We start from the raw sequence: 17,316 nt of genomic DNA on the forward strand, positions 1-17,316 counted from the left end.
AACATGAAATATTTCTGATCATTATATTTGTATTTTACAGATCGACGTAGTTTGCGTCACAACTCCGCTGTTGCGCATCGTATCGGTGAGTGCGAAACTATCTTTTATCTTGAGCGTAAGTAATGGATCCGTGAAAAAATTGCATAATGTATTGCTGCAAAATTTACGTAATGTATAATATGTAATATGTATAAGTCAACATTCAAAATTAAGAGTATAAAAATATTAGAGGTAAATTTAAAATTTCATAGTGTTATTACTTAAAAAGATTAGGACTCTAATATTTAATTCTGAGATATGTTTTCATATTATATTACGAAGCGCAGAAAATGCAATACCATGAGGATATAATATTTTAATATAATATTATGTTGGATATTTTAATCTGAATGAGAATGTAATTGATTACATTTCTGAGTTTATGTAGATAAATAATGGGAGATACAGAGGAATAAAGAGAAAACAATAAAATAATATTATAACAAGCTTTTGTAGAGATAAAGATTTTGTTTGCAATTTCCCATGGGGATGGTGTTCATATTTCATGGATAACGAAGATCGGAAGGAAATATTTATGTTAAATGTATTTGAAATAGAAGATATTGTGTGAATTTAAATGAAATTAATAATACAAATAATATGAATAATACAAACATAAGGAAAATTTGTTAATATTTAGATGTGACTTTATTTTCTCTTTCTTTCTCTCAAATGTTTTCTTAATAGAATTTTAAGTTTCTACCTGACTTCTTTATTTTCTGTCTAAAGATAAAATATTTTCTAAAATATTAAATCAATATACTCCCCGAGTGTTTAATATATATATGCCATAAAGATAAATAAAAGAAACATGACATAGTTACATTATATAATTTAAAACTAATTTATTTACGAAATGTACTTTAATAATTATTAATTGCTTTTAATAATTATTAATTGCTGACATTTCTACTTTACTCTTCCATAGCCTATCTATCCGTATATTTATTAATAACTTTATATTACTTACATTAAGTAAAGAGATGCGACATCCGTAAAATATTTTATCGTAAAATTTATTCACGGATTAATTAAGTTAAGTAATTAGCGCGTAACATTTAAAATGCTTTAGTGGTTATTACTGTTAGTAATACGAAATTAAAATACAAACTCAGCTGAATAGTAAAGATTGATATCGCTTGAAAATTGATAACAGTATATATATAATATACACAGTTACGAGCTTAGGTACACGAATTCTATATAACGATATTCCTCAATATTAATCGTTTATAATTTTAAAATTATTATCTCGATATTTATATTAAAATTGTTAATTTTAATAAATTTGCAAAATATACATTTTTAAAATATTGCACGATCGTTGTGAGATACTCTGCGTAATTAATCTTACGTGACGCTAAAATATCGTTCAAGTATTCTTGTTAGCAAGAAAACAATCAACTCAAACAGAGTAAAGCGCGAATTACAATTCTAAGTCAACTAATGCTATTTGGTTAGAGTTGCGAACTAGTTATCACGTGTTTTCCTCATGTTTGTAAAATGGCGAGATGCATAAAGCTAGGATCGAAACTATAGTACGAATGAAGTTTGACCTTTTTGTCATAAGTTTATCGAAATCGAGTTTTCGTAACAAAAATCCATGTATATCACCTTTTTCACCACCTTTTTTTTAATTTCGTAAGTTAAACCAGTCATCTCTCCAGTCAGGAATCTTGCGTGTGATATTGCGTGTGACGGACAGTTCTTATTCAGCCGAAAAATTTCAGATATAATAGGGCATCGATCAATTTCAAGGCCCTGTTATTTAATAGCGTGAAAGTGTGTCGTGAAATTTCGATTGTATAACGATTGACAGAGGCGGTAGTGTGGTCTAGTGGTAGAGCGCCAGAGTCTTAATCTGAGGAACCAGGTTCGAGTCCACTAGAGCCATGGAAAGTTTTTTCCGAAAGCTACGCCCTCCGTGCAAGATTAGGGTTCTTGTGCGGAGCAAACTGGGCTCCGTCTTTCGGACAGAGACGTTAAGCCGTTGGTCCAAAGGGTTAAGTGACGTTGGATTGATCAAGACTTGTTTGGTAACGTTCAGCCATTTGTTTATATATTCTTCACGGTAGAACATAAATTTCAACGTCAAATTTCTTTGCGAACGAACGTCCTCGAATTTGAGCATCTTGGGACTACCCACAAACGCTCGAATTCAAATTTTGACTCAGATTCAGAGTCAGTATTACGCCGCCGGTCATTTGTAATAAACAGGTCATTCAATATTGTTAAACTGTCGTTTATGATCCTGATGTCGCCGCGACGTCAGTCGACCTCAATTCTTTTGCTTTAAAAATAGAATTAAAATTTATCAAGTATGCTACGGTCAAAGAGATACTTGACCCTTTATTTTGAAATAAAGCATACATTCGACAACAACTTTCTGTGTTACTATGTCATTCGTTCTTGATAAATTGGAGATCATCTCAATAATTCCCCCTATAACAACCTTCTTTTTGAAGGTAATTTGAAGGACTTCGTATGCAACGTCTATCGGGCCGAGTATTAAGATTGTCATTGCAACCACTACGCGTAACTGTAAAGCGGGGAGCACACACTTCTGCATAACGCATAATACGTAAGCATAAGAAAACTGATTGGTCTATTTCTTTATGCACATGTGTATGGACCAATCAATTTTCTTATGCTTATGCATTATGCGTTGTGCAGAAGTGTGTGCTCCCCGCTTAACGATTGACAGAATAGGGCATCGATTCCCATATCTGTCAGCGATTATATAAAATATCGGTTATATCACAATAGTTAATAAAAAGATTCTTATAATTATTTTTTACGAAAACTTAGGGATTAGTTCAATTACTTTTAACAGGAAAGAGAATTCCTTAGTATATATAATGAAGCATTCCTGATTTATCGATGGTCTCGCGCAATTGATCTCGCAACCGATTCTCTCGATTCGCATAATTTTCATTATCTTGCAACACTACGATATTATTACTCTCGGCACTTGATGCGCTCGCTTGCGACATTTGCGCCGCTCGAAAGAATCGCGCTCTCTCGCGCAATCGAAGATGCTCGGCGTGGCGTTTAAAATTTATATAGCTCATTGAACTTCATAATGACATCATTTCGGTAAGTCGCGGCACGTCGGAATTCCAAAAAATTCACCGAAGCTTGGTCCAACTTACGCGCGTCTCCGCTGTATGCTGAGACGAATACTTACCGGTAAACAGCGAGCGCATTCCTGACCGAACAATATCGTGCCAGTGCCACGAGCGAATCGTAGTAGCCATTATATTTGATCCTCTCTCGGTTTCTCCCTCTTTCTCTCTCTCTTTGTTTTTCTCCCTCCGTATATGTGCTGTAAATTATTCGCAGTCGGTCGAGTCTCTCGCGCAGCGAATGACAAACTGACGACAGGTGCTTTAAACAACTGACCTCTCTTATGCGAAACATTTCTTGTTCGATGCCAGCCAGAAATTTTGTTGCCGTTTCTTGCGGCTCTAGCCCCTTTTAATAAACGGCCAAATTTCTGCTCCAGCTTTCCGAGAGACTCCCTCACGAGTCACCGTATTATTTTTCATGACGTTGTAAGGCAAAGCGTGGTATTTGTACCGCCAGGATTTTTATCGTTTTTGATATACGTCTTTGTTACTGTCGCCCAAGCGAGCTCGTGACCACTATACTGGCAAGTCGACAGAAATGTCTAACGCGATGACACGGACTCGCACGGACGTTTTCCTTTCAAAAATTGCAATGAAAATCGAGGCGCCGCGAGGCCTCTTTTATCCGACGGCGTACAAATATCACGAGAGTAAATAGCCCGGGGCGCGGCTCCCTTTGTCCACCCACGCGAGTTATAGCACCAAGTGGAGAAGATATATACACGCGACTGTAATTCACCTTGAGCCTCTGAGAGACGAGATTGCCGGCTGGAGAACCACCCGCAGTCGTCCATTTCGGTTTAGGAAGAAAAATCCGCAACGGGAACGGCGGGACCGGGGGGCACACCTTCGGTAAATACGTTCTGCATGCGCACTTGCACTCTGTGAAACCCGGCAACCGTTATTTTTAATCAATTATAAACTTGCGTTTTTCTTCGTCGACCGACGACCTTTCGTCCATCGTAATTTTTAACGTCGCGCCGCGTTGATAACGGTTTTATTCTTTAGAAGATCTCTCTCTCTCTCTCTCTCTCTCTCTCTCTCTCTCTCTCTCTCTTTCTCTCGGTGTATAAGGAATATGTCAGTTATATTATTATGCATATCAAAGGATTATAAATTTACTATATCCAATTTATTAGCATGCGTTTGATTAAGTTGACCTGGAGATTCTTACATCTTTGCCCCAGTCAACGTGATAGGAAGGATCGCTGGAAGATTATCAAGAGACAGTAATTTGACAGTTAACATTTGTTTCTCGCGTAAGTGGATTACGATTTGCATATTCGCGTTACGTCGACCGAACAAGCTGTTAGTAAGTCGACCAGCGGGGCTGATATGTCACGATATAAAAAGAAAGGGAAGGGAGCGAGGGAGAGGAGGAAAAAATATAAACGTGACCCACGGCAATTATCGTTTTAATATAAAAACGTAACTAATATTAATTCGTCCTGTTAGCGTTGATAATCTAAAAATTATTTATTTCGAGCTAACCCCTTCGCGTCAGGTCACAGATTTACATCTTGTTTTCACATTATTTCATATTATTATTTTGTAGATGTATCTAAAATGTATGTTTGGCGAGCGTATCGATTTGTATGAATGGGTACTAAATGCCCGTAAAAGTGGGACGCGCGTCAGAGAAAATTTTTTAATCGGGCACGCGATCCTGCGTGCGGCCCGTGCGTGTATTCACCCGTATCGAGTGATACGGCTACGTTACGTTAATGTGTGTTACGCAAAAGTTGCTCCGGTGGCTCCCGTGTCAACGATCCATCGCGTGTCGCATTATGAAAGTACGTTTATAACGGGTGTAACCGAACGAAGGGAAAGTAGCTCGGCTGCACGTACGGAAAACTCGATGTACGAGCGACGCCTCTCCTTTTGTTTGGATGCGTCTTGCAGACAACGCGTGTTTATGGCGGTGGACAAAGGGAACGTGCGGTTTGCGTCAACCGCGAAATGTGTTCACGACGAATACACTTTACGATAATGCGCGCCGGCTGCTCGGCTTTTATCTACGGGTGAGGATCCCTTTAAAGTTTCCAAGTCGCTCGAAGATCTCTAGCTTTCACGACAACTCTAGATCGGATTGTCGGCAGGTTTTTTTTTCCCCCGTCGGATTAATCTTTTTCTCTGGAACTTACTTTTACGTAGCGCCCGAAACTTTAATCTCGATAAAAAAGAGCATAAGGAGTTTCGAAAGTTCAAGTGTTTAACCAGGAAATATCGAAAACTTCATCGTTAGACGTGGAAGACTTCTTGCTTATATATATTTTACTAATATCCCGAAAGCGAATTTTTGTGGGAACTAAAATATTCGTTCGCAGTCGCGATTCAGCTAATATTCCCGAGATCCATTTCACCGATTCGAAGATGCGCGCCGAAATGTTAATTTTATTGCGATACAAATAGGAAAAGTTCTAATTTGCGAGTTTTGTCATCGTTGTGTGTGTTCCTTCGGTTCCTAGGCAAAACTTCGATTGGATTAATACGATGTCACGAGCAGCCCGTGGATTCTTCCTCTCACCAAGTTTTCAGTTGCTTTTCTCATCCTTTTTGCTGCTCCGTTAAGCTGAATAACAATGTCTGAATTCCTTGTAAAATCGCTAGACGAAGCGTCTTTGAGACTCGATCATAATTTGATCGAGGCGGGGTTTCAAATTTGCAAGAATAACATGTTTTTCCCGGTGGAGAATTTTCTTTTGTACTCCTGTCTGGTTTTTATGAGTGTTTATACGTGCGCTCTTGAGGTGTCAAGTAATTAACAGAATCGTTAATCAACGACTCCGGAAATTCTCCACCGTTAAAGTAGCGAAACCCTGTTATTAGCAAGAAACGTCATCAGCGCATTAATATTATTTATTAATATTCGGCAGCCGCTCATGCACGGCCAATCGTTTGTCAATATTTACTTTGACATATTACATCCAGCGCATCTCGTGCACAGTTATTCGCCGATGGCTGTATAGATCGGGGAGGGCAATTCAAGAAATTGATCGCTTATATAGATAGACGTTACTTTATGAGTTGATATATCCGATAGAGATATGCGAATCTAGAATTTTTGATGTCGAGTTAAATCAAATCGAATTTTACTTTCTCTTTCGAATTCGAATCAAATCGAATCAACAAAATTTCATTCGAATCGAAGCGAATCGAATCGTTGAAATCTGATTTGTACTATAATTAACAATATAATTATTATTAAATTAAATTGTAACACGTAGATAACGAAAGACTATTTTAATGTAGAAAATAATATTAATTATGTATAATATAAATTCTTTAAAGCAAAAGACGTATTTAAATAAAACTACTAAAATATACTTTATTTAATGTCTCAGTAACTGAAAAACAATTAGGCAGAAAATTATAGATAAATTATTAAAATGCTCTAATGTAACATCCAATATCATTACCCAATTGCATAGAAATGAAAATAAAAAAGAATACCTATATATCGTTTATTTTATTATCAAAACTCATAGCTCTCTTACTATTGTTTAGGTATGTTCAAATTTTTACTTACAGTTTGATAGGGTCATATAGGGCACGTCAAAAATAAGAAATAAACTTTTTGACTACTTAGCCGCTCAGTGAGTGGTTATAATATTGAATGCGCTCCACTGAATGCTAACATGATCGTATTTTTGCTTATTAACGGGAAATGATTTTATAAAATTGACAACGTATATGATACGAATTTGAATAGTTCACACATCTCTAATATTCACCACGCGATACAGTGCGTAGACCTCCGCATAATTGCACATACCGAAAGCTGAACGACAGATGTGTCGATGATGAGCGAGCATCGATCATCTTTCTTTTATGAACGAGACTCACAAGTCACCAAGTGATTTTTGCGAATTACACGTTTTGCAAGTCGCGCAAATAGAAAAGCTCCGTCCTTGCTATATACAGTCTCTCTTTTCAGGCGTACCCTGTATACATTTCAATGCCATGGAAATGGAATGGCCGACGTCACTCTGCGGTTCGAAAGTGAATGGAGGGAAACACATCATGTTTACACGCAAGATATTTGTCTTTCTACCGCCGCGCCGCAAAACGATATCGGCCGCTCCAGTTCCATTTTGGATACACACGACTTCGCATAACGCCAAACTCCGTCTTCCAGCACGATATCAGTTCGGGCTATATGTTTTAGAGTGATATGCGGTCGCGTCTGCTCGGCAATTCCCGTCGATTGCGAAGGACGACGGGACTTGTCCGGAGTCTACATAATTCGCAAAGTAATATCGATAAATAAGTGATATAATCGAGTCGACGGGGGCCGCGTTACGACGGACACGAGCCCGTCTCCGGGACTGAAGTTAGATGGGGTCAGTTGCCCGGGTGTACATCCAACTTCGGGACAGCCTAATTAAACTACACTCAGTTATAATTCCTCCGAATATGCGCGTTGCGGAGTATCCGTTCATGCGAGTATCGGCTCGGCCATGGAAACGCTGTAAATTTACTTCGCAATTAAAGTGTTATACCGATACACGATCGAACCGTGAAGTGAAAATTTAATCTACCCTTGTTCTATTATAAAATAGAAAACTTTGTTTTTTATTTATGCGTCAGAGAGAGAGAGAGAGAGAGAGAGAGAGAGAGAGAGAGAGAGAGAGAGAGAGAGCTTGATTGCTCTCAGGAAGCGAAGCTCATGTTGAGCGATTATTTTGTCACGATTACTGTTTATTTTCCTATCTTTATCGTTATTTACCACGCTGATGATTTATAATTGTCGTTATTTGCGCGTGTGGTTCCGCCTCTTATTTACGCCGCCATTGTTTCAACTAAAATTAGCCGGTTTATCTCGAGTTTTTATTATCGTTACGTAGAGGCGTTATATATACATTTCTGTTGTATCTTCGACTCGCATTGACATCCGGCTTGCTCTCGCGGTTCACGTCGAGATTACTCGTGAATTGGATCTCCGTTATATCTCTGACGTAGACATGCGTCAAGCGCTTCTGTTCGGCGGTCTAACCGAGCTGCTCCGAAATCAGCGAGCCAGCGAACTGAATGATTCGGATTCAGCATAAGTTACCGCCCGATGGATATCCCTTAATTCTCGTGAGCGAGTCAACGCTCGCCGCAACGTGCTTCCTGACAAAGCTCGATTCTGCGACGTTCGTGCGCGCCATCGGTTTCCGAGCGCACAAATGAAATTTTCGCGGGGAACAAAGTTACCGGATTCAGTTCGGAATATTTCCCTGGTTGAATATTTGCCTATCAAATTTTTTGCGTTTCTAATTCTATGTTCACAATTCTGTAAAACTCCATTTTTGTTCAATTTTTGTTGCAAGTTGAAAATCGTATCATAAGTTCGTAGGTAGTTTTCATAATATTATATAAAAATAATGTTTTACTATAGGTACACAAATCTACGTGAGATTTAAACATTACTTTTACTCAAAATACATTATTATTTTTAGCACCGTACAATAAAATTAATGTCCATTAATTAAACGAAGGATAGATATTTAAAAAGGTTAAATATCGATTTTATTAAAAAATTACAAATAGCTGTCTGCTCTTAATCACGATAAAGATAGCACAACGGCGGGAAGAATAAGAGATTGAAGGATATATCTCATTTTTCCTCACTCGAAATTCTTTGGAACATTTTTTCACCTTAACGGTTTTATAATAACAAGTTTGAGATAAGAATATGTAATTTAAGGTATTTGCCAATAATTACATTTTGCATAATTCGAACTAAACTCGTTTTGCGGCGGCCGGCGCGGCGCGGCGGCGACGGTAGGGGGGGGAACGATGGTGGGAGTCGACGCGTCGACGCGCGCGGCCAATGCGGCCATGTGCTCGCGTCGTAGCGCACGATCAGTCGACGCCGCGCGCTCGCACCGAACAGATATCCTTGCTGAGGGGGTATCTTTTCGCGAGAGGACAAACGTGTTGTATCTGCTATATACGAGCGTATTTCCCCTCCCCCTCGTTCTTCTCCGTACGACGTGCGCGTACAACCTCGCACGCACAGGTGCGCGCGTGTCACGTGTGTCACGGGACACCGAGCGCGGCAATTTATTCCCGATGCACTTTTCCCGAGCGCGCGATGACGACGGTGACCGCGCGTAATCGTTTCTCGCATCCTTCGAGCATCCTTGTGTGACGTACCTTTTCGTCGCGAGCGCGAAAAGCCGCGAAGGAGGAAAAGAGGAGCGAGCGCCGATCGAGAGGACTCCCGGGACAGCCATCTCGAAAAATGCCAAGGTGATCGTCTCTCCCTTCACGTCCCTCTCATCTCCGGGCGCCTCGAGGAAAGACGATCGTCCGCGCGAAGCACCGTGTGCTCCTTTCGCGTCGGGGGATCTCCGTTGGTTCCGCGCGCGCGTTTTACTCCCGATCTCGTCCCCGTCGTGCGAGCTGGAGCGCGAGCCTCGTCCGGCTCCCAGGAGACACGTCTGTCGATCGCGATTGAGAGCCGTCGGCCAGGATGCATCACACGGCGCCGTGGTATCTGCCCTGGGGCCTGAAGCTGGTGCCGCTGCCGATCCCACCGGGACACCCGGCTTCCGGCATCCCGAATCCCGCTGGCCTACACCTCCTCACGCCCTTGCCGGGAATCTACGCACCGGAGCCGCGTAAGGTACGCCACGATCCCTCTCGTACTCCCGTATACTCGTTCCGCGACTTTGTAACTTCGCTATTGACTTTCTTCCGCGGGACGCTTTTCGCGCATCTTTTTCGTAAAACGTAAAATCTCATTTCGAAAGTATACAACGACGTCGCGAGCGAGGAAGAGAGTTACCTCGATGCCTCGCCAAAAATTGAGTTAAGCGGGCTGGGAAAAAGTTGGGAAATTGATTTCGAGTCCCGGAGCGAGACTCAAATGAGGTATATCGCGCTTCTCATTCAAGCTGCGAAATTTTAACTTTGAGTCGCCCAGGTTTAAAGTTCGTTATCGCCGAAGAAAGCGCGGCATTCGCTCCTTTCGTTATCGCCGAACGAGTCTCGGCCGTCTCGGCGATCGTGCCTCGAGCGAATGCTTCGTTGAGAACGAATCGACGAGGTATATAGCCGCGATTGAAAAGTTGCAACGTTGTTTCGCGGAACTGGGAACCGTCTCAACCGTCTTCCCTCTTTCGCGGAATCACCCACGAGCGGTGCTTTGAGCGACTTCCATTCGTCAATGGAAATATTTGGGGCGTGATTTATTTATATCCCATGATGCCGCTGACGGACGTATAGATCGGAATAGATCGTTTAGTTAGGGGCTATGATGGTTGATAGAGAGAGCGGGTTATAGGCGCGATTGCATCAAGTGTTATGCACGGTGACGTGAGCGGCGAGATGATGTGCCGTGTTCTTGCTTCTCTTCGTGAATCACGCTGTGTGTCGCAATCGAGGCATCAGATTATCATTTTATTCAAAGTAAGGACTATGAATATAAAATGATGAACAATCTTGGTTTAATTGACAGGTATTACCCGGGTCTTTCGTTGAAGCTGCAGTAGCTAAAAATTTGCATTTGGTTACCTTAATCGACAAATAATTAAATTGCATTATAATATTGCAGTTTATATATAAGTTTATAAATCCTTTTTGGTAGATATACACGAAAGATTTCAATTGTCGAGCATATTCGCTGGGAAAGGTGAAAATTGAAAAACGTTGACGAAAGAAGCTCGCCGGAATTAGACTCACTCTATAACAGACATTTTCTGCGTTATTACAATTGTTAACAATATATATCATGTCGCGTAACGAGTTCTCCTATTTATAAATAATTAGACCTGTCCGTGTGCCAAATTCGATCCAGTTATCTGTCTGTCCTTAGCGCGCTTCTATTCTAGGTAAAATCTAAATAGTCGGCGCGTGTACGAAGACTACGAAGGCGAATGCATCTAAAATAACCTGCAGAATGCTCGTCGCGTGTATTAGAGATAGCATGACGGGTATTCATACCACAGTCGACGCGCGCGTACACGTCCCGCGAGGAGTCAGCAACCCTAAAGCACGAGGATCTTTGAATTCGAATTTGCGCTCGGGTGCCATGCGAACGATCGGTGCTGAATACTTCACCTTGTGTCGTGAACGACCCGATATCTGGGCTAGCAAAAATTGGCCCCCGGCCCCGCGCGGTATCGCCGATAAGCGAGCGAATCAATTTGTGCGCGGCGGCTTGCCTCCGCCAAGCTCTGACAAATGAAGATACTTTCTTCGTTTTCTTATTTCTCTATTTATCTAACGGCTTTAGAAGAGAAGGAGAAAAATAAAACGGAGAATTGTCCTCTCGCGAAAACCGGGATTCTAATAATGAGACACGAAACTTTCGCGAGTTGCGATTGGCGGAATCCGACTCGACTCCGAACCACTCTTTCGCACGCTTCATCAAACTCGATATAACTATACGTAAATCTCTCTTCCCACGTGTTCGGCGCGTACCAATAGCGCTTCTTAATGCTGTCGCACTTAAAACGTGGATTATTAATGGATAGAGATCGATTTCGAAACGCGCGCAGGCGGAGGACGAGTGTTCTTTCCAGCGTATTTCCAGATGGAGCAGTCCATTCCGTATATCGTTGATTGGAAAACTCGATCTGACAGGTTCCAGGACAAAGGCGGGATCATAGACGTATATAATAGACTGAACATCGCCATTGGAGAGCTTCCAGTAAGATCTGAAGGAGAAGATATGCTTGTGCGGGGACGTTTTCCTTTTCTAATTGTGACAATTAGAAAAGAAAAGCATCTCCGCAAGCATGTTCTTCAGATCTTGCCGGAAGCTCTCCAATGGAAATGCTCGGTCTATTATATACGTTTACGGGCGGGATACCTACAGAGACGCTCGCGACGTCTGCGCGCGGCCTCGGAATAATGAAATTACCGGGAGGCAAAAGTGGCCCACCTTCCCTCGCGCTTGCATCTCGCCGCTCTCAGGGCCACCCTCCCTTGGGTGAAGAACTTGCGGGGGGGAGGGGGGCGTTCTCCTGAAAATTCGTGTCGAGCAGGCACGGGTCGTCGTCGTAGTAGCGCACCACCGGCGGGTACGCTCCAATGGCGCGGTAAACGTTTCCCGAGTGCATACCTATAATTTGACGAGCACTTTGCCGTCACTTCGCCGTTCGCATTTGCGGGCGGCTCTTTTCCGCAGCGACGCGCGCTCCTGCCCGCTCCTGCCCGGAGCGCGGCATTACCGTAAGTCGTGGGATATAAAGTCCTCGGGATAGGAGAAAGAAAGAAGGTCACGTCGCACACAGCGACCACCGTGTGCCACGCACGATAACGTCGATCGAAGTGAAACTTAGTTAGGAAAACCGACTTTAGTTTTAAAAGGCTCTAAGCCTAAACGTTACCGAATTGCCGCGAACGATGGAGTCAATTTTCGTCGATTAGCAGATTTTAGAGAATTCGTTGGTCGAAGGAAGAAACGACGGCAGTTTTGATATCGTTCATGTATATCTCATATGAATTAGCCAAAATCTACTGATCGCGCGAGGCACGCTTTTGCCTTCCCGGATATGTGGATCACGTAGTTATAATGCAGCCACATGTGTGCACGTTGCACGCCAAGTTTACACGCGGGAGTCGACGATATGGCACGGGGAAATTTCACGGAGCAAACAGGTGCGCCGCGTCCTTCGACCGATTCGGCGATCCGTCTTTCCCATCGCGGAAATCTAACGCTCGATCGACCGCAATTCGACGTCCCATGCGAGTGCTTTCAGAGCGCCTCGCTTTTCGGAATTTCCGACATTTCGAGAAGAAGCGGGTATATTAACAATAATATGACATTTAACTATTAAACTATATTAAGCTATTAAATTATCGATATTTTTCATTCTGACGCTGCGGTACTTGAACATTAATGTTCTTCTACTTGATATTGATATTTGGCACTTTGCCCGTTTTCTCTCTCTCTTTTTCTCTTTATTAGATTTTATTTAATGGAATTTTTGACATATCCGTAATCGACGTGTCTTCGCGCTTGGATTCGCCTGTCGTCCGAGCAAAACCGGACGGCAGTCGATCATCGTGCACCGATGACTTTTAGCATGGTGGCGATAATTGAAATATTCGATTTCCATTGATTACGAAACGAATTTTACAGATAATATCGGCATTTATTAATTTATTATCTTTTGCACTTGATAACTGAGATAACGTCAAATTCGGGAGATTTAGGTACGTATTTCAACTCTCGGTTTATCTTCGATATTCCGATTTACAACGAATACATTTTCGCAACGTTGATTTGTATAACTCGTTTATTATAACTGTTATTATTGCGCGCCGGCAATATTGCGTTTAATACTCGTTATTTTGCGCGCAAAGTATGAACAGGCATTATATCATTATCCTCATAATAATGTGATCCGACGATCGTAGTTATATAAGTGCCCATTAGTTTCTATGCGGGATAGCTTCGCAGAGCGTGTACGCCAGAAACGAGAGTCTTTTTTTTTTGTTCTCGGAAGAAGTTGAAATTGAGTTTCTCTAAGCGAAGTTTTAATTTGCAGTCGTTTTCATAATTTCTATATTTTCAGGGCCGGACATCTTGGTTATTTAATAAGTCTCGGATTAAAGTTTTCCCCAAGATAGATATTAAATGTTAGAAATGTTCACATTAAGCGCGCGCCCGGTCGTGAAGTCGGAGAACTCGCGAGAGGAGCCGCTTTAATTCTCCGAGCTCAAGCAGCTCAGTTAATCAAGCCCTCAATTAAGCCCCCGCCTCGCTGAGATCGATTCAATTGTGAATAACTTGAAGAATCGTTCTCTGAGACAATTGCGCGTGTCTCTGACTAATTTCGACGAGCCGTGTGCGACGAGCTGATGAACGTTAAATCCCCGATACCGCTGCTCTCGCGCCCGCGCCACGGAATCTGTCAGTTAAGGCCACATCGCGTTAAACGGCGAATCCGCAATGGCTATATGCGGGGCTGCGCGACGGCGCATATCCGCGCCATTAATTCGCAATCTATTTATTTACCGCGATCGCGCGCTCGTAACGTGGCGTTTGATCTTTGCCTATATGCATGACAATGCCGCCTGTTCGTTCGTTCGTTCGTTCGTTCGCTCGCTCGCTCGTTCTCTCTCTCGGCACGATAAATGCGTTTCTCCGTGCGTTCGTCGTCCGCCGCCACGATGGTGCGGGGCCGCGGTTATTCCGGGCGCTCAATTATCTCCTGCACAATGAGCCGATCGCGAGCGACACAGCTCTGCTCCGTGTTTTACGAACTCGGATTGACTAAATTTAATTCGTGGCAAGATTTAATGAATTTTTATTTCAATCAAGAGCCTCTGTGTGATGTTTAAGAGTTTTTTTCTTCGTTAATCTCAAGCGTAGCATTATGCATAAAGTTCAGTTTTTTGGAGGACTCTCTTCAAATGTCCCTCGACTTAAATTAAAATTACCACAACAGATGCGAGCGAGAAGCAAAAGCGAATTTTTATTATATAAAAATTAAATAGCTCCGGAGATACGTGCTCATTACGTTTTCCGCGATGTCGAGCGAGGGACGGGAAATGAATGTAAAAGGGGAAGAAAATGGATAGAGAGAGCGTGGAAGTAATGGGCGAGCGCGAGAGAAAAGAGCGGCGCGGGGGGATAGAGAGCGGGAGCCGAAGCCTTACGTAATATATAGACCTCCGCGTCGTTGACGGATGACAAGAGCGTCTTCTTCGCTGCCAGAGCAAACCGAGGTTAGATATCTCTGTGTTTGCGTGTATTTATATAGCGGGAAGAGAGTACGGCCTCGTTCGACGAGAGAGAAGCGGTTTAGCAGCGGTGTCGGAATTAGAGACGGCGGCGACGCGGCGCAATATCGATATTCCCGCGGAGTTGTCGATGATTGATTGACCGGAAAGTATTGATCTTCGTCATCCTTATTCCGTGTCTCTCCTTCTCTCCCGGGACGCGAATCGAATCTTCGTTCGATCCTTACGACGCCGTTATTCTCGCCGGAGGATACAACGTATCTCGCAATCGCTCGAAATAACGACAAATTATCGATAGCTATTATAAATACCGATATTTTCCGGATAATGTCGGTATTTACTTCGTCGCTCCGGCCCGGGATATCCTCGTTCTCTCATGAGAGCTCGGCGGATTTTCTGGAATGGTGATAGATCGCGCGGCGCAGATTCGAGCGGCCGCACGAGGACCGGTGAAAGTGCTCGATGTTGTAATAACACGTCGTCGTCGTTGTAATATCTGCCTGCTGGTGCTGCTGCTGCTGCAACGCGCACACGTGCGAGCGCCCAGATTGCGCATTCGAATCCTTATACACGATGTCGCTAACGATGTCGTTTTTATCGCGACTACCGAAGTTGACGGTTACCTTCTTGTAGTATCAATCACTCTTATCACGTTCCCGAATGATTGATACGCTGGGGAAAATCATAACGCGAAATGAAGGACGAGACGACACGCGGGTAAAGCGACAGGTCGATTCCGAAAAAGGGGGAAAAAAGTAATAAAAGAGATTATACGTAGGTGGTTTTTTTCTCCTTTCCATGAAAAGATCGACGGGACTGCGGTCGATCGACGCGAAAATTCTCTTCTTCTCGAAAATGGCTCCTCGTTCGATTACAGCGCGATAAAGAAGCGAGGTATTGTCCGCGTGGCGCGTGCTCCCTCGTCGGACACGCGGATACCACGAACCTGCACGTATTTCGGTCTCGGAGTCTGATGTGTGCTTGTCGATGGCAGTTGCACGATGGCTGAAACGGTCTTCCGTTCGTTCGCCTTCGCCATTTCATCGAGAGTTGGACAGTCAAAGACAGTTCTCGTCGCGTTGAGGTTTTGCGAACTTTAATTTAGTCCGGAGTACGGAAGCCCGAAGAGACCCCATTAAATTGAAGTTCATGGAACTTCCTCTTCTGTTTCGCTAGTTCTATTGGCCGACGATACGAGAATTCGCGATGAATAAACTCGCGAATAAAGAATTTAGAACTAGACAACATTAGATTCTTTCTTATTGACGTGTAATTGATGTTTATTCATATATATATATATATATATATATATATATATATATATATATTTAGATTTTAGACCCGTTTTAATTAAATTTTATAAAGGAAGTAATACAAAATTGATCTTGAAATGTTGCTGTCATGAAATTTAATAATCTATTACTCAATGAATTAGAGAAGATGCCTTTTTCGGGATAGATCTTGGTAGCTTAATAATAATATTTCTATATGAATTTTGTATACTTTTTCCAATTCAGTGAACAATGCGCCGATTATTTGTCGGTCTTGAAAGACAGCTTTTTGTTGGAGAACAGTAAATCCACATACTTGAATCGATAAGACCGTGAAATAATCGGCGCGCTGTTTACCGAGATGGAAAAAGTTGACAAAATTTATACAGAAATATTATTATTGAGCTATCAAGATCCGAAGGTCTGACAAAATGGCATCTTCTCTATTTAGTTGTAAGATTCATAACAGTCCCATTTCAGTCTATTCTTCTTTCGGTCCATTAAAATTGAAATCGAAATCGGCTATCGGCTATCGTGATTTTGTCATGTACATCTTGAATATCTATTTATGTACGTGTTTTTCAATCTTTCTAAGACATCGATATATATTCTTACGTTAGAGTGGAAAAATGAAAGATTAAAATAGTTATACCAGCGGGATCGACGATTAGCGGTAATCGAGGGCAATGGGAGAATTCAGAAACTGTCAAGGCTTCGTTTTCTTTATACCGGGTAATTACGTAATCTTACTTCCAAGGAAAGACATATTCGCAACGATGGACGTGAAAGAGACGCGAGGAATATTCTACGTCTTTATATTGCGAGCGTGGTTTTCTCGTGTGCAATCTTTCGGTCGTATAAATCCTTGTACAAGTCTAGAAAAAATTAACGACTGTTAATGGTATAGTCTAACAATAGTATAAGCCTCACGATTTTAGCCCGTATACGCAGTACGGTATAAAATAAATATTAATGAGGATATACGAGAGCGGGGTTATAGATACATTAGAAAGTAAGCAAAAGTTCTTTATGGCGAATAGATGAAAGCCAAAACATAAACTTTAGCCTTAAGGGACGCACAGATCTGCGAGGTCTACCCTGACTTATCCCCGTATGATCACGTACACGAATATACGTGCATACCTGCAATACGGCCACGCCGCCATTAACCAAATGAAATTTCAGATATA

At 42.2% G+C, this 17,316-nt stretch overlaps 1 protein-coding gene across 4 annotated transcripts in view; it reads left to right on the forward strand.

Moving 5' to 3' along the window:
* The window catches only part of LOC139812423 (pseudouridylate synthase RPUSD2), a 121,773-nt gene that overhangs the window by 29,865 nt on the left and 74,592 nt on the right, over positions 1 to 17,316 (forward strand). The window contains exon 1 of one of the 4 annotated variants that reach the window (XM_071777229.1): positions 9,015 to 9,783. The exons of the other annotated variants lie outside the window; for them this stretch is intronic. Coding sequence (XP_071633330.1) covers positions 9,631 to 9,783 — 153 coding nt within the window. The 5' untranslated portion in view covers positions 9,015 to 9,630. Of the gene's footprint in view, positions 1 to 9,014; positions 9,784 to 17,316 lie in introns of those variants that run through there. 4 annotated transcript variants of the gene reach the window in all.

Source organism: Temnothorax longispinosus, chromosome 4 (assembly GCF_030848805.1).
Source record: "Temnothorax longispinosus isolate EJ_2023e chromosome 4, Tlon_JGU_v1, whole genome shotgun sequence".
Classification (NCBI taxonomy): Eukaryota; Metazoa; Arthropoda; class Insecta; order Hymenoptera; family Formicidae; genus Temnothorax; species Temnothorax longispinosus.